The sequence below is a fragment of the Phytophthora cinnamomi genome (genome assembly GCF_018691715.1).
Source record: "Phytophthora cinnamomi strain GKB4 chromosome Unknown Contig75, whole genome shotgun sequence".
NCBI lineage: Eukaryota > Oomycota > Peronosporomycetes > Peronosporales > Peronosporaceae > Phytophthora > Phytophthora cinnamomi.
This window is the reverse complement of record NW_027151008.1, coordinates 282,557-305,958: the sequence shown is the minus strand read 5'-3', so window position 1 is coordinate 305,958 and position 23,402 is coordinate 282,557. Positions and strand designations below refer to the sequence as shown.

Here is a 23,402-nt window from a genome sequence, read left to right as displayed (position 1 = left end):
TCGTTGTAAAGACATTACAAATACTGGCGACTGCTGTCCGTCTCACCGCATACCTCTGCGCTGCCCTTACAACCACTAGTGCACTGCTTCAATTGGTACGAGCAGATTCGCCGAACGAGCGAAAGCCGCACCCAACTGAACAACTGGGCTGCAACACGCCTCGTTACCATTTGTTAGATGTTTTGTCGAAAAACTCACAACCCGCTGCAAAACCAGAAGCAAGTCTTACTGTTCTTAGTCACCTCGAGCGCAGGTCATTGTGACTAGAATGGAACCTCTCTCACTTGCGCGCCAGAATGGTGAACGCTTGAAACGAGATGAGCCTCGGCTCTCCGTCGGCGAACGGGTCCGCGCTATCGGTCTTAACTTCTCCTTCCTGGTAAAAATTCTCCTGCGCGTCCTTCTCGAGCAGCTTCGTCAGGGTCTCCACCATCTCCGCCTCCGTCAATCTCTCCAGGAACTTGGCCGCGAACGGATTATTCATGTTGGCCTGCAGCATGGCCCTGGGGTCGTCAAACACGACGGTGTGCGTCGTGCGGTACGCCTTGACGTCCCTGAACCCCGCTTCCTGCATCTCCTTCATGATCCTCTCTCGGTCGGTGGCTGCAACGAGCGACGGGTGTCCCAGCGGCTCCCCCTCACCTCCTCTGGCATTGAAAATGTCCGTCACGGCGTCGAACCACGCCATCTGCGGGCTCTTCTCGTCCCACGCCGTGACGAACAGCAACCCGTCGTCTTTCAGCACGCGGCGGGCGGTGGCCCACCCGCGCGGGCGGTCGGGGAAGATGCCCAACCCGAAGTTGGAGCCGACGGCGTCCACCGACGCGTCGGGCACTTGGCTCAGCACCATCCCGTCACTTTCCAGCGTGGAGATTTTGTCCGCGAAAGGCTTCAACGTGGAATCCTCGCGCAGCTTTTGATCCAGTTGTTGCAACATGCCCTCGGACAAGTCCGACGCGGTGATGCGGATGTCCGTGGGGGCGTCGAGGTACCGACGTGCGAACTCGAAGCTCAGCACCCCCGGCCCGCACCCGACGTCCAGGAAGTGGAACGGGCCATTGGGGGCCTTGGATTCGTGCTGCTGGAGCTTGGAGAGGATCTCGTGGTGCGCGATTTGCAGCGAGTCCACGGCCCAGCGAGTGGTCAACGAGGCGAAGACGGAGCTGTACGTCTTGGCGTGCGAAGACCACTTGGCGTTCGTGAAGGTTTTTTCCATGGTGGTCAGAGGGGGTCGGTGGTGTCGCGGTGTTGACTTGGAATCAAGTTGCGAAGTGAGCCCAACGCCCAACGCCGGAAGGACTTCAGGTATAGATGTGGGGTAGAGGATTTGCATGGGGTGAGTTGATGTGCTTGATAGGCAGAACTGCTCTTAGAGGACAAGTGACTGCCAGGTGAATTGACGTGTTAGCGTTTTGGCCGGAGAGGATCCTCTGCATCTATTATCTTATACTTGAGATGCGTTGTGGCGTAAGCAAATGTACAAAACGAAAGAGTGTCATCACGTGGAAGCCCGCACGTAGGTAAACTAGACTTTGCCTTCGTCCTGAGTTTACGCTGTTTAGTTTTTTTACAATTGCTTACGGCAATGAATGTTTTCTGCAAGTGAGCCAGGCAGCCCAACCCAGTCCAGCCACCCTGCGAAGTTGTCTTCGCCCTTTAGCTACAGTGGGGGTGCCATTTGTGCCATCTGCAATGGCCCCAGCGAACATGCTCTTCTACTTTGGTACTGGCAGCTGTGGGAAAGGGAGGCGTGATTGAATATTAATAGTGCTCGTATTGTTAGCCGACTTTGACGCCTTGTCAATAGTGAAGGGCGTTGGTGACGAATTGCTAGGAAGTTTTTCCTGGAGCTTTTAGCCTGGCGGTGGTTGCTCCACTCTCCGCTCGGTCAGCTTCTCAAGACGATTATCCAACTCCCGCTGCGATGAAAGAGCGCTTAATTGAAATCCTGGCGCTGGGGAGCGTGCCAGATGCGCTGCAGCAGGAGGACATGGTCAAGGTGCTAGGCGACGTCACCATAGCCTCCGAGGAGTATTTACCTGTACTGAAGTTCCTCATGGCCCCAGAGAATCGTAAGGCTGCTCGAAGTGCTTTAAATACAAGCGTCCTTGATCTGTGAACTGACCTGTCATCTCAGTCACGTGTCTGATCAGTTCGATGCTCCAAGAGCCAACACCAACGGCAAAGGCCACAGCTGCGGCGGTACGAGAGCCTGGAGAACCGCCTTCTTATGAGGAATACGCCACGGCGTTCCGGGCACACTGGGTATTGTGCGGCTCTGGTTTCTCGCACCAGCTACTGGCGGCTCTAAGCGCTCTGAAAGGCGAACCCAGGGCTGTGGTAGCTCGCACCCTCGCCGAATTCAACTCGCGTGACACGATGACACTCGAGGCGTTCTCGCGATTCTTAACGGCATTCATGGATCAGTATTCTCCGCAGATGTTCATGTCGCTCTTCGATGCCAGTATTCGGCAGCAGAAAGCTTTTCTCGAGTCCTTACTGTTGCTAGTATTTTACGAGCCGCTGCGAGATGTCATGGTGCGCTTGTGTAATGAGCTTCCGGGAGCAGACGCTGAACCGGAAGTCGAGACGCTTGTGGGGCTTGCACTGCTTCATTTATCGCCGATGAATCCTGTCCAGCATATACGAGAACGCGTGCATGGAAAACTTCATGAGCGGGTGGCAAAGGATGTCGAGACTGTTCGATTCGCACGTATGGTGTTTACATGCGACTTACTGACCGACCTGATCCACGAGAAGCGAGAAGGTAGCTTGGGTTTTGCGATGATGTTGTCGCTTAGTGAATCCGGACCTAGTGTGGAGCAGCTAATCGAAGCAGCCGTGTGGGACTTGCGTGAGCTACCAACGTTGTTCGCAAATGAGTCGTACGCTTTGAAAGTTCTCAACTCATTGCTACAACAAACGCAGTGTGGTTGCGTAACCAAGGCAGCATTTTGCCGAGCGAATGCAGCAATTCAGGAGGCTAGCCCTCAATCTGATCAACCAAAAACAGGAGAAAGTGGAGATCCAGTAGCAACCGCGTGCACACAGGGAAGTCCGCATGAAGACCTACCGCTGATTTGGCACGTATTCCTCACACGCCTTCCAAAACTTCTGGCGTTCTTTTCGTCATCCTCACCGGACGCTGCGTCTCTACAATGGCGCTTCAAAGCTACACATGTGCAGCTTGTGTATCTCATGCTCCCGGTACTTAACGTATCATGCACAGTGGCTGACACTCTTGTGATCCGCAACCGAACATTAGACGCGCTTCTTGAGCTGATCTTGCGGTTTCCTAAGGCATCGATCTTACACTGTGCCATCGCACGGCTATTCATCGTCGCTCTCGAGGACTCGCCGTACATGTTTGGCAAAGAACTACCTGCATTCCGCTCCTCTACAGATCCACTGCGCGTTCATTTGCTTCTGGGTGGAGTGCTTGACTTTGTACTGCAAGCTTTTGGGTGGACAACAGTACCTCATCAAGACGTCGTTGCGACGCAAAGTACGAAGAAAGTATCACCACCTCCCGCATTCCTGGACGTTGCCATTTCGTTAGATCAAGCTCTCACTAGTGCATTTGCACATTCTCCGCAGCCCTTTATGGGAAATTCAGCATTTGAGCGCTGGAAGGTGTTTCGTCTCGTTGTACTGCTACCAATTCAAAATCTTTGGGAAGAACAATACCAGCCCCCTCCTGCAGTCGATTTGGGTCCGTCGCCGATGCTTGCATCAATGTTATACGGAGAAAATTGCCACAACCAACCCCAAGAAGACACACCAACAGATACAAAGCACCACAAAGAACGAAAACGCTCGACGGACGGTATAACCGCCGCGATGAACGCAGCGATCTCAGCAAAGATTGCCAGTCCAGGACCACCAGCACAATCAGCCAGCGTTGCCGAGGGTGTAAGCGTTCGACCTGAAGAACCGGCAGCAGCTCGACCTGAAGCACCGACGGTAGCTCTCACTGAAGACGCTACTAAAGCTTCAACGAAATCTCCGGCCCAAGCTCCTATACAAAATCCAACACAAACACAGGAAGGACCTTGCGTGGCGGTAATAATTTCACAGCCTACGCCGATTTCGACCTCAGAAGCATCAGCACCTGCTGTCCACGATGTGCCCACGCCTCTGGCGGCGCTGTACAATGAAGAAGAGAAGCGAATGATGCTTAAAGTGAGTAGCAACGAAACAGTGTCATCATCACCTCCGATAGACCTCGTGGTGCCAGCCACAGTACCGCAGACCACGTGAACGAAAGCATTTGCGGGGCCTCATCGTTTAGTAATGGGCAAAAATAAAAAAATGCTACCGCTCCTAATGCCATTAGCATTCATCAATTTCTTTACTTTCTAAGGCTGGAATATCTGCCAGTGTGGGCAACTTCATCACAAATCCTGAGAGCAAAGTAGTTACTCCGAAGTGTGAATTCCGTTGACCTACATCTTAAATCCTACATCTGATATTGTTGGCAGTGCTCTACGCTAGCTTTTACAGTCACTGACAGGGTAGAGGGGGGGGGGGGGGGGGGGGGGGGGGCTGACGCTGTACGAAATGCGCTTTGCGCGCTGGAAGTTTGCGCCACGCTCGTGTTTACTGGCTTTCTGAAGATTCGAGGTCGTATAGGTGGACCACGCTCTGCTCTCGTGATAAACATCATATTTTACTGATCCCCAACGCTTGTGAAAGAAAAAGAAGTCGAGTATCCCCAAAGTCATAAACTTTGTTACATCTTGGCCACGGACTTGCAGAACAAGGAGCTAAGCTGGTCAGGTTGCTCAAACTTGAAGTATTCAGAATAAGCTCTCGTCATTGGCTGGAAATATAGGAATTTTTTACCAATACCAGAACAGTACCAAATGACGGTACGGTCGCTGTGCAGCATTGCGGTAGACGACAATGAAGGAGGGTGACTCGATGCCGGGGGAGAAGCGCGGGCGGCTGCTGTGTAGCGGGGCTGTGTGTGTGCACTTCACGCAGGAGCACGCGGTGGCGTGGAAGCAGCTGCAGGTGGGCAAGGCGGCGGGAATGGCCGCGGACGCCGCGCAGCTGCAGCATTACCTGGTGGATCTGGTAGGAATTAGCGGATTTCGAGGCAAAATTAGCCTATTTTTACTTATTTCATTGCAATTATTCCTAATAGGAGGCAAGCGCTGAGCTTTCGAGGGAGGTGTATCGCTGTCTGACCTGCAAGTTCCGGGGCGCGAGAGAGGCCTCCAGGCAGCAGTTGCAGGAGATCGAGGCCGGCGAAGACGACGGCAGCTTCATGGCGCACGCCATCCTCCACAATCACAATATTGGTGCGCGATTATTGTGATTATTACTATTTAGAGGTAATTGTGGTTTTGAGACGTGGCTTGGTGTTGCTGCTGCTGTAGCGGTGCTGGAGAGGAAGCGGCAGCTCTACTGCGCGTGCTGCCGAGACTTTATCTACCCTGATGCAGCTGTGGGGGGCGGCAGTCGACGAAGGAAGCGGCAATTGCGAGATGTGGACACTTCTCACAAGCTGCTGCGGCGCGGACTGGTGAACATGGGGAACACGTGCTTCATGAGCTCGGTGCTGCAGGCCTTGGCGCACAACCCCATGCTGCAGCACTATTTCTTCGTGGCGAGGAGTCATGACACGACGATCTGCCAGCAGCAGAGGCAGCGACTGTTGCAGAAGAAGCAGGAGCAATTCAAGGTTGAGAAGCAGAAAGAGCGTGGTGATGAGGATGACGACAACGGCGACAGTGAGAAGGACACCAAGCGCGGCCCAGATCCTGCGATCACGGTGTGTCTGGGGTGCGAGCTCGCGGCCTTCATGGCACTGCTGGTACCTCCTTCTGCACGTTTACCGGGTAAAACGTTGGTGGCTTCCCCCATCGCTCCACAAGGGATACTGGAGGCGATGTGGAACGCGTTCCCGTCGTTTATTGGTACAGCTCAGCATGACGCACATGAGCTGTTGATCGCGTTGCTGGGTGGACTGCACTCGCACACGCACCCTCGCGTGTTTGTTCACGGTGGTGCATCTCCAAGATTTACCCCACGCGGACACAGTTTGTGTGACTGTGCTGTGCATCAGCATTTCTCTGGTGTATTGCGATCTGAATTGGCGTGCGGGGGCTGCGGGTCAGCCTCGCACAAGTTCGATCCGTTCCTGGATGTCTCTTTATCCCTCGACGATGGAAAGAGCAAAAGTGGCAAGGATGAAAAACGAGAAGGAGGAGTCAAGAAGGGGTCGTCGGATTTGTCGACGATAACTCTCGAATCGCTTTTGCGCGAATTTGCCGCTAAAGAGGAACTACGTGGGGCGAATCAAGTCTACTGCCTGCGTTGCTCAAAGTACCAAAACAACTACAAGAGCCTGAACTTGCACACGCTGCCTAACGTGCTAGTGTTCCATATCCGTCGTCTCGACTTCTACCGTCAACAGAAGCTCATGCAGATTGTACAATTTCCCCTGGTAGGACTCAACATGAGACCATTTACGTCCGTCGGTATCGATGAAGCCAGCGAACGCAAGAAACGAGACAATAAAGGAGCAGTAGCAGGACGTGTAGACGGTGATCAAAACGAATTCGTGTACGACCTCGCCGCCGTTGTGAACCACCACGGGGAGTCAGTGAACGGGGGTCATTACACTTCCTACGTGCGTGACGAACTTTCCAGCGCGCAAAGTTCCAACTCCAAGCAACAACAGTGGGTCCTCTTCGACGACGTCGAAGTTAAAATCGTGCCAGCCGACGAAGTCGAAAAGTCTCAAGCGTACGTGCTCTTCTTGAATATATGTTCTCAACGTCTCCGACTAACCTTATCGTACTGCACAGATACCTTCTCTACTACGTCCGCCGGAATCCGTTCATCGCTGTCGCTGCATAGTTCTCGTAAATAGCGATGAATAGTATGGGGATCGCAACGGCGTGAATAATCATGCCACCCTAAAGGGGGTTGAGGGCCCAGCAAACGTCTTTTAATATTACTACCGTACTAGACGCCTAGGCGTTAATTCGAGGTTGACGAAAAAATCCGAATCCTGTTACACCCTCAATTTGAAGCCATATTAAAATAGAACGCCTACCTGAGCGAGCACATGCCATACCTGGTATATGGTGTATGAACTGTCACCGATAATCCTGCTTCCGTTTGGGCGAGGCAGCGCCTTTGTGGTGGCGGCGTCCACCAACTGTTCGTCCTGATGCCGGCCGGCCTCTCGCTTAGTCTTACCATTATACAATCGCCCTCCAGAAACACAAAAGCATTGAAGTGACAACGTTAAGCGACAACTGTAACGATTTCAAAGTTCACTTACATTGTTCCAGAGGCAACTAGAAAATATTTCTCGCGCGACTGGGCCCTTTCTTCGCTTTGCACGAGGCGGGAGTGCAGATGGAGTGTAGGGATCACTACCCAGCCTTCAGAGTTTCGTGAATTTACTTCAATACAACGCCTATCAGGGAGAGTTGAACATCCAAAACAATGACCAAAACCGAATCTAAGCACGAAAACGTCGGAAAGATGAGCCGAAATGGAGAGGAATTTGAAGGAATTTCCATATCTGATTGGATATCAGATGTTCCCAAGACCGACAATCGCTATCTAAGTGAGCGGATGATAACATGACAATTTCTCGAAGGGGGCGGACATTCGCAGTTTTTTTTTCTTTGCGATGTTCGACTCCCCTACAGAGATTTATACTACCGGAATCCACACACCAGGTTGAGGCTTGCTCTAGTGGGGATGCCTGTGGCTATCCGACCCATTTCGGGACCGGGTTCGACTCCCCCTACAGACGTCCCCGCTAATGTCGCCAGTACCGAATTTCCTAATAGGGCACATCCAAAAAACATCTTGACCAATAGCAGTGGGAGCTCGAAGTACGAGTACGAGTCTCGTACGACTGGGATATGTAATCCTTTGTCAAAAGGCACACGAGTTTATACTTTGCGCATGTGTAAAAGCAGTGACATCCTGCCTCATAGTTATCTCAGAATTATATATAACTCTTTGTTGGTGAAATATCAGCATATAAACGACCAAAATCCGTAAAAAGCGTGAATACATGGCTAACGAACTTAGGTCGAAATTCACCAAGTTCGAAAAAAGCAGTATTTTAAATGCAAAACAAACATACAATTCCGACCAAAGACCAAACACAGCACTATTGCAGAGCTTGTAAACGTACCAAATCAAAATAGGAGGTCTGGACGGACAAACTGAAGATAAATGGACAAACATTACTTGATGTTTAATAATTTTCTAGCAACATTTCAAAAATGATCACATCGAACAGGATGATAATATTTAGGGTTGTGCCCCGAGTTCTATGCTTGTATTTCAAATCTTTGCTTTGTTTTTGGGCACGTTGTAGCAGGGGTGCCATATTACAAAGGAAATTCGGTAATTTACCTCGGAGAGATGAGATTTCCTCCAGCACACGTGTTCGCTCGGTTATCTGGATATCTACACTAAATAGGGACCGTCTCCACCCCAGTGCAGTGAGTGGACCCTGTTCTAGCTCGAGCTAAATCGGCTGATTATATGTGGCGATTGTAAATCCGACTCATACGATTTGCCTCTGTAAGTCGCCGTTGTTAATAACTTTGAGGTTAAATCGAGGCATCCCAGTCTAATTAGGAAATTGGATCCAGCAAATCGGGGGATTATAAATCTTAATAAGCAACTAAATCGGAAGATTTACGATATAACAAGACAATCTACAAGATCTCTCTGAAATGGTACCCGTAATAATCGGGCCCAGTGCGACACAGTTTCCCAGTCATAATCAAGGGAAGCAAAAAACCTCGTAAGGTTTTTCAAAGAGTTCGCTCGGATGACGTCCGTCCCGCACGGTTGGTTGCGGTACCTCCCTCGCGCCATAGCAGTCACAAAAGAAAATGAAGAAGAGGCCGAAGAACAATAACAAGACGAAGCTGACGGTGCAGTCTCTCGGAAGTCATGCTCGATACTCGTTTTTTTACATTTTGCTGATGATGCTCGTGTACAGGGGGCTGAGGCCTCTAAACCACTGCCAGAGATGACCATCACTGACGAGGAGGAAGATAACGATCAATAGACGTTAAACGCAAGTTTTTTTCAAGTTTTTTTCTTAATATTTTTTTAGGAGGGAAGGGGTTGTCACCCATACGTCTGCCGGTGTCGCACTCAAACCGTTTGTCGCACTGGACCCGATTATTACGGGTAGGAGATTTCTAATACGGATGATGACGGTCTCGGTACAGTACGTTATGGATGGTGACGGTCTTGCAATGCGAGTCGCATCGATTTTTCCTCATCCTGCCCGCATTAACGAATGTACACTTCAGGATTTACCCTCCAGCTCTTAAGCTCCTGGTCCCAACCAAGACACTCATGCGTCTATCTCACCTCTTGGTGGTGGTGATCGCGGCGACCTGCCTGTTTACCAGCGAAGCTCTTGCAACCGCGACGGACAACCAATCGAAAGTGGGTCCAACCCAGCGCCTTCTGAGGTCCTACCGCACCACTGTGGCTGATTCCGAAGAAAGGGCCATGGCTCCGGCTCTGACCATCGAGGAAATGAAGGCCCTGATGGCGGAGGGGCTAAACGAAGACGCATACGCCAAAAGGCTGGGTGTTAAAGACAAAATGGATGACCTCACGAAGGCCGGCGCAACGGGCTTGGTCGATTACTTAATGACCGACGAGTACAAGAAGGTTAACGCCTATCAAGACTTCTTACGAGACGCGCGGAAAGTACACGCCAGGGCGGAGGCGCTCAAGAAGGCTAAGGCCAATAAGTCCAAATGGTCGTCTTTGTCGAAGTTGTTACGGCGATCCCACCATTAAGTCTTGCTAATTGCCGTAGATATACCTTCCAATGAACGCGTAATAGCGCTCTACGTGCCACTAGAAGTCATTTCACTTTGTTCTGGCTCCCAATTCCTGTTTGACAGTTTAGTCTTTCCCCCTAAACAGTGACCCTCGCCACGACTCCCCCTCTCCAGTGACACTAGAAAGTGCCGCGTGGCTAAGGTCAAAAGCTCACTTGAGGAAGGAAGAATAGCTCATACGTACAGGCAACCCAGGCCAACCACTAGCAGCGACGATGCAGGTCAAGTACCCGATCATGGGGCTCTCGTACGCCCGCGGGTGCTTCGCCATCTGCGGCGGCGGCGGGTCGCTCAAGTCGGGCATCAAGAACACGGTCGTACGTGGCCTCCCATCAGTCATACCCTCCTCCATCTCCCCCTCTAAGTTACAATATCTATTTTTTTTCTTTCTCATTAGGACATCTACCAGCTCTCGGACGCTGACGCCAGCGGCTTCAGCAAGGAGGTGACGGCCGACACGGGCCTGGAGCTGGCCTCGGGCGTGGCCTTCTCGCACGACGGCCAGCTGCTGGCCGTGTCCGTGAGCGCCGGCTGCTGGGTCTACGCGCTGGACGTGGCGGCCAAGCGCCTGACGCTGCTGCTCAAGTTCCGCACCGACTTCCACGCGGACGACAGCTCGCAGACGTGCGCGCGCTTCGTGGGCAACGCCACCATCCTCACGGGCGGCGAGGACGGCGTGGTGCGCGTGTGGCGCCTCAGCCGCGACCCGTCCGCGCCCGAGAAGAAGGCGGGCACGGCCAAGGCCCTGGCGGTGCCCGACGAGCGGGACCCGCACGAGAAGGTGGCGGCCCAGGAGCAGCCCAAGCTCGGGGACTGCGTCATCCACGGGGCCAACGTGGTGACGCTCACGAGGGAGTACAGGGGCCACGCCAAGAGGATCCGAGACATCGACGTGGACCTGTCGCACCGCAACCTCGTGGCCTCCAGCGCCGAGGACCAGTCGTGCCACCTCTGGAGACTCACGGAGGTCACGCCCATCTGCAAGTTCTCCAAGGACGACGCGCTGGACATCGCCGAGCAGAGGCTGGCGACCAAGCCCGTGGTGGGACCTAGGAAGCACCTGTTCCGCTGCGTGCGCTTCTCGAACAGCGGCAGGAGGGTGTACACGATGCTGACCCCCGCGAGGGGTGACTCGATCCTGATCAAGTGGAAGCCGGAAACGATCGCGCAGGAGAACGAGGAGCAGTGGAACTGGGTCGTGGACAAAGTGGCCGTTGCCGGAGACAAACCCGTGGCCAGTCTCTGTGTGAGCCAAGACGACCGGTTCGTGTGCACGGCCGCCGTGACGGGGGAAGTCAAGGTCTTCCTCACGTCCACGCTGCAGCAGTACAAGAAGACGTCGACGGAGCAGCACACGTTCGCCATCACGGGCATGAGCTTCGCGCCGCCGGCGGACAAACAGGCCCCCATGTTCCACTTGGTGAGCGGCGGCGCCGACAAGAACTTGCTGCGTCACGACGTCCCGCTGGAAGGAGGCATCGTCAAGTCTGGAATGGAGATCGTTGTGGGCGGCGTGAAGAGTGTGGTCGGCGCAACTGTCGGCCTCGGGCTGAACCTCTGGATGGCTACAACGCTGCTATTTATTCTTTTGCTATTTATTCATGCAAAGACCGCGATGCTCCTGGACGGCCCGTTGGTGGGCTTCACCGTAAGTTTCCCTGTCGGCGTCATGACCGCTGTACGCGACTGGAGTTGCGCGGACTGACTTAACTCTGCCGTTGCCTTTTAACAGGATCTTGCATCTCTTAGCTTCGACTCGTCGGATGGCCTGGTCACCATTGTTGCGTTGCTGGCTAGCACTGTGGTCACGTGGCTATTTGCAGCGCACAGCTCCGTGACAAACCGCTTCTTCTGGAACGGCCTGCTGTGCCTTCTGTCGGGCATTGTGGCCTTTCTGGTGGCCATTTCGGCGGAGCTTCAAGTTAACTGGCAGACTGGCGACGCCGCTGTGGACGAGCTGCTTGGTACGTTAACAATTGCTAGCAAGGCTAAACAGCAAAACGACGCGTTGTTCTCATACTACTCGGTGGCTGATGCTTTGCAGACTACAAGATCGCGATTCTTCTCGGCATGTGCTGTATCGTGTTCTTCTTCTTCCATTCACTGCTGGTGCTGACGCTGTAATCCGGCGCCGAGATTTTCAATGACTTAGGTAAACCTATGGTCGAGCTCGATGGGCTGTAAGGTTTAGCACGTGCAGCAGCGCAAGAAGCGACAAGTGAAGCTCATGGTGGATGCTGGTAATACGCAAGTGCAGGATCGAAGCCCCGCTGTCTGCCAAGTAACTAGAGAGACATCGGCACGTGCCGCTTCAAACGAGCGGTGCCACTGCAATCCCAACAAACAAATCCACGATGTGTTCAGCGTTCCCAACTCCATCCACACCTTTGTCGTGCCCCTAGAATGTATTTGCGTGTGCAACCAGCAGCTGGATCAACGCAAAGGCACCCAACTCGAAGCAGTAGAATCCGTGTCTGTTGGCCATAGAGCGACTTCCCACCAGCTGCGCCCTGGCATGCTTGCTAGCCAAAAGCTCCACCGAGTATTTCGCGAAAAACAACTTGTCAAGCTACCCTGCCGCAGTCATTCTGACACGGCAAGACATAATATGGTTTTATACAAGTTTCCAAAACGGTAAAACCACAGGATGCGAACGAACATCCACACAAAGGATCCACTTATAGAGGTTTTTGAAGTGACGACCAGCAAAACAGCAGTCCTGCTGCCTCAGACAAATTGTGAAGTCACTTCACTGAAGTGACTCTGTGTTTTGAAAGCCAGAGACTGCCTCTGAGCGAGCGTGGAAATCATCAACGGCTGTACCGGCAGGTGTTCGACAAATGGATGAGGCGGTCTCTCGATCATTTCGCGTTCCATCGGCACAGATTCACCCCACAATCCAACTTTCGGTACCATGCTGCATATCGTTCGAATCGCAGTTACCGCATTCACTGCCTCCCATTGTATCATAGAGGCGGCCAGCTCATCGTCGGATGGAGGCTTCGCGACGGGGGCTTGGAAACAGGTGAACGCCTCTCGCTACACGATCGAATCGCCGTGCGAACGCCAGCAATGGAACATCACCCAGAACTCGGTAAGCGCCGTGTGGCTCCACTTTTCCTCTGTCGACTTGACTTCTGGCGCCCACCTGGTCGTCGCTTCACTGAGCGGAGGAAAAGCTTTTGCAATCAGGTCACCCTCCTCCGATGCGACCACCACGCCCATTTCCGGCACGGGAGTTATGATGCAGTATGTCCCTCCCAACGAAGGCTGTACAACCAGCAGCACGTCGACGATGAAGTTGGACTCGATCGGGTATTCGTACGCCGATACCACACCGGTGGAGAGCGAGGAACGTGCCATTTGCGGGGCTGTGGACACGATGAAGAACGTGGTGTGCTTCTCGTCGGGCAGTGCCGAGGACAAGACCATGGTCGCCAAGGCGAAGGCCGTGATGCGGACGCAGCGCACTCGAGACGACAAAGCTATTGTCACATGCACGGCGTGGCTCTGGGGTAACCAGGGTCACATCATCTCGAACAACCACTGCTTCTCGAGCCAGGCGATGGTGGATGCGGCCAAGTTCGAGTTCGACGTGCAGACTGCTGGATGCAATGACGATGGTTCTTTCGCCACTTGCCCCATTGGCAAAACGCTGGTCGGTAAGGACAACGTGAAGTTCGTCAGGTCCGACGCAACTCTCGATTACTCCGTCTTGCAGATCACGAAGGACGCTGCCTCCTACGTGAGCACTTATGGATATCTACAGGTCCGTAGCACCGCTCCATCCAAAGGCGAGCATATTTACATCCCGCAGCAACCGAAGGGTGGCGCCAAGAAGATCGCGAAAACTGACGACGATGCTGACTCGAAAGCTGCGACCATCCTGAACCTCGACTACTCGGTTGTTGTCGAAGGCGTCACCTATACTCACCTCCTCGCATACTCCGCGGACACGGAGGACGGAAGTTCTGGGTCGCCTGTGCTTTCTCGCGGAGATAACACAGTCGTGGGTCTGCACCGCATCGGAGACTGCGACAACGCGGCCACCCCATCGGACCAGCTCGCTACTGCTCTCAAAGGCATCGTCACTGGGAACGACGGCATCAAGACCGCCTGATAGACTGTTGTACTGTAGGATAAGTGTTCGAGCGTGCTAAATCTGTGTCTAGTGTCAGCAATTTATGAGTTTCAACGTACCACAACACAACTGATTCCTGTTGTTGTGGCGAGGGAAGGACTTCATTCCGCGATTCGCCCTATCCACGCCAAGTCCTCTGCTGGTTCTGTCACTATGCGCGGCTACCCGACACTCAACATCGCTGAACAATTCAAGGTTCCCAGGGAGAAGCGAAGGCAGCGTGGTTTCCTCTTCCAGCCTGAGGACCTGCAGCAGTACTACCATCTCTCGCCGGCGGAAGCAGCTCGCTTCGTCGGGGTTGCTCCAATCACCATCAAGCGCAACATCAGCCTCCACAATATCAACTGGCCAAGATACAACCGTGCCCCTCCCATTCTACGCTCGAAGATGTGACGTTACCAGCACGAGCTAACGAGCTGGGATATACTGGGAATTTGCAGTTAATTCCATGCGAAATCTACGAGTCATTATACCTTTACAGTACTTCTCTCCTGACTTACATCCGAAAGAATTCGAAGTTTGTCCCAATTTCAGTCATCGTTGCGTTGCCTGTATTAACTTCGCTACTTTGTCCGCCAAATCTCGACTCAGAACCGACGGATGCCACGAAAATGCTTCGTTGAACGCTGCGATATTTCGAATAGGAGGTTCACGCCGCATGTGCTCGTATAACTCTGGTGATCTGTGGATTTTCATCACGTGCTGAGCACAATCCCGGAGCTTCTCAAAACGGCCACAGTCGATGAAGCTGTTGGGGTTAAACAGCTCGGAGACAGTAGTCGAGTTGCCCAGGTAGATAGGGATGCTACCCGCAAGAAGCGGGTTCACCAGCTTCTCCGTCGCGTATCCAGGAACACCAGAATTCTCAAACGCAATGACAAACTTGTAGCGCTGGAACGTGGTAACAGCGTCGTCGTTATACCAGTTTGAAAAACGAGAAGTTCGGTACGACACGTCAGGTAGTCTTGAAGATCCAGCGCAGACCCCCAGTGCATCCACAGCTTCCATAGCGTTTAAAATGTCGAACATGTACTCTCGCTGAGGACGATCACAACGTGCATACAAGTAAGCGCAAAAAAGTCGCTCTCCAAACGCTTCCTGACCTATGTAGGTTGTCGCTGGCGAGAGTAGTGCTGTGGGAGAGTGTCCTAAGCGCTCACCAAACGAGGTACTCGCAACATTTAAGTAGGCATGGCGCTTGTGGGCCACGCTGGATACTGTCGACACCAAGATCACTCGTTCATCGAGGCCTTGGGTGTCCGTAGGTTCTCCCGCAATCATCATGATCGTCGCGGGGTTTGGCCCCCGGGAATACTTACGGAAATGTCGTGCGACCGCCGTTTGACACGCTGGCTTTGCTACCGGGTCACAGTCGTCATCGAGGATAGAGAAAACAAACACTTCCGGTACGCTTCCATAATATTCACCCAAAGTCCACTCGGGCATGACTAGAATCGGATGCTTCTGGCTATCGTAGACAGCGACAAATAAACATTCAAGTAGAACAGACCCATAAGCAGCGTTATCTGAGTACGCAAGAATCCGTGGTGGCAGGTCCGGGTCAGAATCAAAGATATTGTACCTCCACAACTCCATAAATGCGAGGTTAATTGCCCCCGCAGACTTTAAGCGGAGGAATTCTTCTTGAAGTTGTGTTCGCAATTCAAGGGTGAGCGAACGACAAATACTTGACTGCGTCTCGGTCCCAGCGGTGTGCGATTGCAGTTGGGCGCATATCCTCCGCGTATACGACGCGAGAGACTCAGCCGCCGGAGAGTAAGTTGCGCTAATATTCGGGTCCTCAGGAAATGAAATCGTGCTTGTGACTTCAAGAAACTTGGTCTCGTGAAGATTGTGCACCTTGATATGAATATTCCAGCGAGGCGTGTCCCCGTTCTGGATACTGGTAAGATTTTCACTTTTTTGCCATGCAATCCGGTCAAACCCGTGGCACAAATCACGTTTTGAAATTACGTTCGAGTGGATTGAGCGGATTCCGAACGGCGACAAGTCTGCAACTGACAGGAGACCGCTCTTGCATTCACCTATTCCGAGGCTGGAAAACGCTGGCGTGTGTTCAACATGAACTTGCAGCGTGAGCAACCATAGCGCCACGCTAACATCGTCAATGGGTCCTAGGCCACGTAACCTTTTGCGATTCTTGGCGATGAAGCGCGCGCAGTCCATCGACAGCACATAGTGCGGGCCAAAAGCAAACGGAGGATAAGAGCTCAGCGGGTACATATCTTCAGGAATAAAGTACCGCTCAGTCAAATCGCGGACTGGTTCTTGACTGCGACCGAGGAGCTCATCCCAAACTTGCCCGATATACAATTGACGAGGGTTCTCTTCCTTGCGTAGTTCGTCAGCAAGTCGCTCAGTTCTGATGTAATTATCATCATCTGCAATCATCACAAATGGAGTCTGCGGAAATGCATCGGTGGCGAAGCATAGAAACTGCTTCACCTTGTTCGCGAGATCGCTATACGAGTCTTCACAATCCAATTCCTCTGTGAGGAGATCCCCGTACACACGCTTTTCCAGTTTTATCGCATTCTTAACCAGTTCTCGCTCGGCATCACCTTGGACCTCGTCAAACGTCGTCCTACAGCCTACAAATATCACTTTGACGTCGCTCCGAAGTGTATCTGCGCTCGCCCAAGTCTCGCGAATAGCCTGTCGAAACGCGAAATTCTCAACCACGGCTGTCTTCACTCCAATAACCAGAACAACATCACTCCCGTTCGGCGTCGAATTGTTCACAAAATATTCCTCTGCAATCGCCCCACCCTCTCCGTTAACGTCATCTACTCGCTCTTCCCAATGCTGTCGCTGGTGCTCAGCCCACTCCAACAGACTTATTTCGCTGAATAACTTTGCGTCACCTGCTGCCAGGTTCCTCATCGCAGCCTTGCGCGCTGCTAGTTCCTCCTGGCCGACTATCGAGAAGCGAGTCTCCGGTGTTCTATGATACCAACTCGCGCCATCATCGGCGTCTTTGATGAGCGCTCGCGCCGTGTAGTTTCCACCGGCCAGTCCGTCAAAGATTATACTGGGGCTCAGCATCGGGGTGCACTTCTTCATCTCGGATTCCCCACTGAGCTCAACACACATCACTCGACCTCCATAGTGAGCTTTATACTGCTCGATGGACTTGATGCCAATCTCTGCCCGGAACTCAACGGGGTTCGTCTCCACTGCGCCGTCCGCTGGGTACATGACTCGAAAACTGTTGATAGGATCGTCTGGGTACTGCTCCGTATCAACACCATGACTAATGGTGGAATCAGATCCAGCCGATGCAATTGCATGAGCAACACCCAAGCTGCACAGGAACCAGCTAATGACACACATGACCTCTCACGTCACTTCGATCAATGACCCGCTCGAAAGATACTATTATCAGATGGAATCAGATCCTAAGCTGTAGGCTGGGGTACCAGTGCGGTAGATCGAAGTACAGCCCCATAGTATCCGGTCGAAGTTGTGGCAGAATTCACGCCCGCGAAGTAGATTGTCGTGGATGGAGCGGATTCCTAGCGGCGACAAATCCGCATAGGACAAAACGTGGTTCCGGCAAACGTGAAGCCGCAGACTGGCGAGTGCTGGCGAATACTGCACATGAACTTGGATGGCTAGCAGCCACAGCGCAACGCTGGTGTCCTCGAGCCCGCTGAGACTTGCCAGCCGTTGTCGGTTCTTGGCGATGAATCGGACGCAGTCCATTGACAGGAGGTAGTGGGGGCCACCAGCGTACGGTGGGAAGTGCTTCAACGGGTAACTTTGCTTCGATGTGTAGTAGGTCCAAGTCGGATCCCGTACCGGTGCCAGCGGGTCAGGGTGCAGCGTATCTGAGAGCTCACCAATATAGAGACCTTTGCGCTGCTCGATCTTGCTGAGGTCGGCAACCAGCTGATCAACCCTTACGTATACGTCGTCGTCGGTGATCATCACGGCCTTAGTCCGGGGGAACTCCGCTACCAGCCACTGGAAAAATGCGCTCACTTTCTCTGTCAACAGCGTGTACTTGTCATCGCATTGCAGCTCGTCAGTCAGCAGGTCTTGGTACACCGCTCGTTCGAGGTTGACAGCATCCAGGTTTCGTTGGCGATTCAGATGATCAAGGATGACCGGAGTGCATCCGAGGAAAAACACTCTCACATTTGGAGGCAAGTCGGTCTTCTTAGCCCAGGTGTCGCGAATAGCTTGACGCTGAGCAAAGTTTCTCAATACAGCAGTCTTGACTCCAATTAGCAGCTGCACTTCGTCGGAGTGCGGATCAGCGGTATGGTTGATCGAACCCCCAGACCCGATGTTACTCGTTTCGGACTGCTGTTGCTGCGCCCACTGCAAAGCGTTTAAGTCTCGCGGGAAGCCGTGGCCGACTCTAATCTGCTCGCGTTGGCTAACGACATACGCGTCGAAGTCATGGCCACTCAAGAGCGAGAACGAAACAGGACCCGTCTCGTGGTATCTCTCCACACTGTCGGAAATGAACGCGCGTGCTACGTAGCTGGTTTCCGGTAGATCTTGGAATTCAATTTTCAGTTGCAGCATTGGCGAACACTTGGCTGCGACTCCTTCCAGCTCCACACAGACGAACGCCGCCCCAAATCGGGCCTTGAGGGCGTCAAAGCCCACCGCGTCGACGCTGAACTTGAATCGTAGTGGTAGCGTCGTAACCCCGCCATCTTGAGGATATACCACCCGAAAATCCGTGACGGGGTCGTCCTCTGCCACAGATATGGCTTGTGCGAGTGCAAGTACTATAAAACACTGGCAATACAGCAACCCGATCATCACGCGTATCTTCGGCCGTGGGATATACAGTGTTTTCAGCCTGAAATGGCCATCTACCTCTTCGGCCGTGGGGTATCTGATTCCACATCTGAGAACGTATCTTTCCGTGATGATGAACCGGTGCGGTAAAGCGTGTCAACTTGGCATCGTTTGCTGGCTGCTCTGGGTGCTACGTATTGCTGCCGGAGGTGAAAACCGTCAAGTTGAAGTTGGTCCCGGTGGACTTGTCGAAATTCAAGAAACGGAGTCTATCATTTCCAAGTTTCGCGTCATTTACCCGTCGAATGGAGATGTGGAGTCGCTTCCGCTTAGTTTTCGCGTTGAAATTGAAGTGACAAGCGTCGAGAAATTTCACTCGCAATACAGAGATAGATTCCTGTGTGTGGAGCTCAACGCCAAGTGGAAGGAGTGCAGTCTGTTGGCTGACCCTCTTGTGGTTTTTGACGACTTGCCTGTGGGGAGATACGCTGCTCAAGCTTTTATTACTGACAGCGAAGGGGTCTTCCAGTATCATAAAGCACCAGACCTAACGCTGACAGTTGTAAGTGACGAAGCATTCGAGAAGTACAGTGCGGCGATGCTGGAGCAAATGGACAATAGCCATGAGCGACCAACGGGGAGTGACGTTGTGGAGTGGGCTCGATGGCGTAACGAGTTTGCAGCGAGCTCCACTATTAGATGGAAAGATTCTAGCTCTGTGCGAGCTGACAATGGTAGCGATTCCCTTCTTGTAATTGGAGTCAAAACTGCGGTTCTGGCGGGTTTTGAGCTTCGACAAGCTATTCGCGAGACATGGGCGAGTAAGACCGCGCTTCCAAGTGACGTGAAAGTGTATTTTGTGGGTTGTGCGCCAAGGCTTGATGAGATTAAGAGTGAAGAAGAACGAGAGCAGATTCAGAACGCTGTTGATTGCGAGAAGCAAACATACGGAGATCTACTTACGAACGAGTTGCCGTGCGAAGACTCGAATGAATCAGAAGGAAACAAAGTGAAGGCATTTCTGGCTTTTGTCACGCAGACATTCCAGCATACACCGTTCGTGATGATTGCAGACGACAGTATTTATTTGAGGGCTGACCGTCTAGCCAGTGATCTCCGGAAAGAAAGTCGCATTGAGCGATTGTATTTAGGACAGATGCCCGCGACCGAGCAACACAACATTTTCATAAAGCACAGCTCTACCCAGTCTTATCCCTTGTTTGCAGCCAATTCGCACTACATTCTCTCGATGGACTGTGCGCGCTTCATTGCGGGAAATAGTGAAAGGCTGCAGAGCGTAGGTGGCGCGGATGATATCAGTATCGCACTGTGGCTTCTCGCGATCCAAGTCCATGTGGAATACACGGTAGCTTTTTCGGGCCTCCAGTATCATGATTGCGAAAATGGGTTACTTTCGCTGGCTGACTTGTCGTCGTCAGGCATTCGAACGATCCATGCAAATGTAATCAGTCGACAATCATTTTGCTACGGGCTCAACGGACATTTGTTTCTAAGGAGGAACGCTACTCATCGATTCAAACCGCATGAAGTGCTTGCGTTGGAAATTCAGTCATTTGTTCACGATCTAAATGCGAGTCAGTACCTTCTCGTCTCGAGTATCATTTCAACACGTGAGAACGCAGGCATCAAGGTGTCTTATTATCCTTCGGCGGAGACATTTGCTTCATATTCTCGAAGAGCATGTGCAGAGACTCGCACATTCGTCACCACTATGGGCTTCAAAGCGTGGATGTGTCGTAGCATTGTTCAAAAACTCCGAACTCGGGTCCAACAACAGTTTGAGTTTGCCAAAAACTCGCGAAAACTCAACCCCGCTTTCCTTGAGTTATGGTATCACAATTTGTTTGTTGCTGAAGGAAACAACCCGTTTATCGTTGCATACACCCCAGAATCCTCCTATGCGTCGATTGTTTTCGAGTGCATATTCAAAACCATTTTTGAGAGCCATGGACGGCCCATTCTAGTTGTTCCTGAGAAAACACTGCACATAAGCTATGGAAACAAGCCAGATGTCTTTATCTTCTCCATCTTCGATGCCGACTGTGACCCAATGACGAATCCTGAATGCCCACAAATGATTGCACAATATATGCACCAATATTTGCTTCCGGTGGATGGTTCCTCGAAATTAATGATGATATCTGGCGAAGCTATCGACACTCAGACGTTGGATGATCGAGTCCCACTACTTTCTTCAGTCTCCAGTGTCACACGAACGCAACACGTTTACTTACCTGTAGTAAGCATTTCATTCGCAGAGAGACTACTCCACACGCCCCTGGAGTTACTTTCTCCAACAATATACAAGCCAAGCACACGTCGATTTTGTGCGTACTTGTACGCGCGCTGCGAACGACCTCACCGAGAGCACATGTTTGATTTATTAAACGCTATGGAACCTGTAGACGCCCTCGGGATATGCGCAGGATCGTCAAGACCACCAGATAAAGCTTACAAAGAGTCTCGCTACTCTAAATGGTTTAATGATGAGGCGGTCATTTTATACCAGCGCTACAAATTCGTGATCGCGTTCGAGAACTCGGCTGAACCAGGGTACTTGACAGAAAAGCTCGCCAATCCGCTATTGGCGGGGAGTGTCCCGATATATTTGGGCAATTCCACTACTGCCTCACAGCTTTTTAACCCCGACAGCTACATCGATTGTGGCCGTTTTGAAGAGCTCAACGAATGCGCTGAGTTTGTATTGAAAGTTCACAAGTCGCCAAAGCTGTATGCACAATTACGCAATGAGCGATTGATAAAAAATATCACGGCGTTCAACGAAGCTTTCTCGTGGCATCCCTCAGTTCCAAGTCGGTATCTAGCGGATAAAGTGGCACAAATGCTCGATCTAGATAAACATTCATCGGCGTAATTTCTTAGAGATAGGATCCAAGCAAGATAACTAAAATGTTCCCACCACTTTCTGCAAGTACAGCAAAATCAGTCTGCCATCCCCCCCCCCCCTCCCCCCAGATCCTTAGTCAATCGAAACTTGCTTTTGCGTTTGCTGAAATGCTTTTCCAATTTGGGCGACGAGAGAAATGTTGAGGCCTTGGCAGGGTGGGGAGCTTGGGATATCCGGGGGGATTAGTTTGCAGAGCCTTTGTACGAAGTCATCGACGGATTTTAGTGGTGGTGTGAAGCGCAACTTCACTCCAGCAGTGGAACGGGTAGGCACAACCACTGTTACTTGCCCAGAAGGCTCAGAAGCATCGACGGATACCTCGAGCTGCAGGCTTGTTGGTTGTATAGACTTTCGTGCTGGCCGTTGCAGCATTTGCGGTAATGTCGGAATTGAATTCAGGTGCCGATGCCACGTGACGGAGTTGAAACCGTGACAAAAGCTTCTGTTTGCCACGAGATTGGCGTGAACTGATCGAATTCCCAGAGGCGACAGATCTGCAAACGACACAAGATCGTCTTCACAGGTCATTGAGGAGCGGATACTGGAGAATTCTGCCGTGTGCTGCGCTTGAATCTGCAAAAGCCGAAGCCAAAACCCCAAACTCAGATCATCCAGGCCATTCATGGCTCGTAGCTTCCAGTAGTTTTTGGCAATAAACCGTACACCGTCCATTGAAACGATGCAGTGGGGTCCAGATACATAAGGTAGTAAGCCACGCATCGGATATTGGCCTTCTGGCAAATAATACTTGCTGTCTGGATCACGAATAGGCTCTTGTTTGTTGGCAAACTTGTCTGCCCAAACTTCTCCGAAGTACAGCCGTGGAAAGTTTGCGAAGCGAAGATGCTCGGCCAGTGTATTTACTTTCACGTAAACATCATCGTCCACGAGCATCACAAACTTTGCATCGGGGAACTCGGCTACTGCTAAATGCATAAACGACTTGACTTTGTTCGTTAAATTCCTGTACGAGTCCGTGCACTCCAGTTCTTCAGTGAGGAGATCCTTGTACGCCGTCCTCTCCTTAGCCAATCCTTGTATAATTCTCCGGCGCTCATTATCGTTCCGGAAGCCTGTCATATTAGGCTCACAACCGAGGAAGAGAACCTTGACGTCGTGGGGGAGGGTGGCTGGATTAGCCCACGTCTCTCGAATCGCTTGTCGGCGAGGGAAGTTCGCTACAACAGCAGATTTCACCCCGATCACGAGCATGGGACTGTTTGTCGATGCAACACTTGTGCGTGGCAAGATTAAATTGTCATCCTCCTCCCGATCTTCGGAGTCCAGTCGAGTCTCCAGCTCCGCCCAACGTAACAAATCGATATCTTCCGGGAGTCGCTGCTCTTTTCGACTCCTCTGTGCCAGTAATGCGTTGCGGAGGTTGAACTCACTTAACCCCACCACCGTGAACCTAACTTCTGTAGTTTCGTGGTATCGAGTTTCACCAGCCTTGTCGGCGATGTAGGCGATTGCTGTGTAGTTGCCCTCTGGCAACAACCGGAAGACTATCGGAGGGCCTCCCGTCACCTTGCACTTCTTCCAGAGTCTGTTCAGCTCTACACAAATGTGCGCGCCAGCATAATAGGCGTTGAACTCGTCGAGACTCGTAGCATTGACGAAGAGCCTGACCTCCATTGGCGTCGTCTCCACCGCGCCATCCTTCGGGCCCGTGATCCGAAAACCTGACACCGGG

General features: G+C 52.1%; 5 protein-coding genes across 6 annotated transcripts; 3 read left to right on the top strand and 2 right to left on the bottom strand.

The window, feature by feature from the left end:
- Window positions 1-280: 280 nt before the first annotated feature.
- On the bottom strand, window positions 281-1,216 carry IUM83_19412 (ubiquinone menaquinone biosynthesis methyltransferase; the record flags this gene model as incomplete). The annotated part of the gene is made up of 1 exon (XM_067944461.1): window positions 281-1,216. The coding sequence occupies one exon, from the start codon at window positions 1,214-1,216 to the stop codon at window positions 281-283; it is 936 nt and encodes a 311-aa protein (XP_067785816.1).
- Window positions 1,217-1,924: 708 nt separating this feature from the next.
- Window positions 1,925-6,870, top strand: IUM83_19411 (Ubiquitin carboxyl-terminal hydrolase; the record flags this gene model as incomplete). Its single annotated transcript, XM_067944460.1, has 7 exons — window positions 1,925-2,072; window positions 2,138-2,538; window positions 4,900-5,079; window positions 5,150-5,306; window positions 5,385-6,014; window positions 6,126-6,756; window positions 6,819-6,870. The coding sequence occupies 7 exons, from the start codon at window positions 1,925-1,927 to the stop codon at window positions 6,868-6,870; spliced, it is 2,199 nt and encodes a 732-aa protein (XP_067785817.1).
- A 3,205-nt stretch (window positions 6,871-10,075) lies between these two features.
- Window positions 10,076-11,984, top strand: IUM83_19410 (uncharacterized protein; the record flags this gene model as incomplete). Its single annotated transcript, XM_067944459.1, has 4 exons — window positions 10,076-10,177; window positions 10,258-11,508; window positions 11,593-11,824; window positions 11,905-11,984. 4 exons carry the CDS (start codon window positions 10,076-10,078, stop codon window positions 11,982-11,984), a joined length of 1,665 nt encoding a protein of 554 aa, XP_067785818.1.
- A 1,171-nt stretch (window positions 11,985-13,155) lies between these two features.
- Window positions 13,156-13,980, top strand: IUM83_19409 (uncharacterized protein; the record flags this gene model as incomplete). Its single annotated transcript, XM_067944458.1, has 1 exon — window positions 13,156-13,980. One exon carries the CDS (start codon window positions 13,156-13,158, stop codon window positions 13,978-13,980), a length of 825 nt encoding a protein of 274 aa, XP_067785836.1.
- Window positions 13,981-14,535: 555 nt separating this feature from the next.
- On the bottom strand, window positions 14,536-23,344 carry IUM83_19408 (putative alpha mannosyltransferase; the record flags this gene model as incomplete). 2 transcript variants are annotated; one of them, XM_067944456.1, is made up of 3 exons in its annotated part: window positions 14,536-15,039; window positions 17,824-18,734; window positions 23,101-23,344. In XM_067944456.1, 3 exons carry the CDS (start codon window positions 23,342-23,344, stop codon window positions 14,536-14,538), a joined length of 1,659 nt encoding a protein of 552 aa, XP_067785851.1. The 2 variants fall into 2 exon arrangements, with proteins under 2 accessions (XP_067785851.1, XP_067785850.1); XM_067944457.1 differs by lacking the exon at window positions 23,101-23,344 and having other exon boundaries at window positions 17,824-18,558.
- Between the last annotated feature and the right edge of the window lie 58 nt (window positions 23,345-23,402).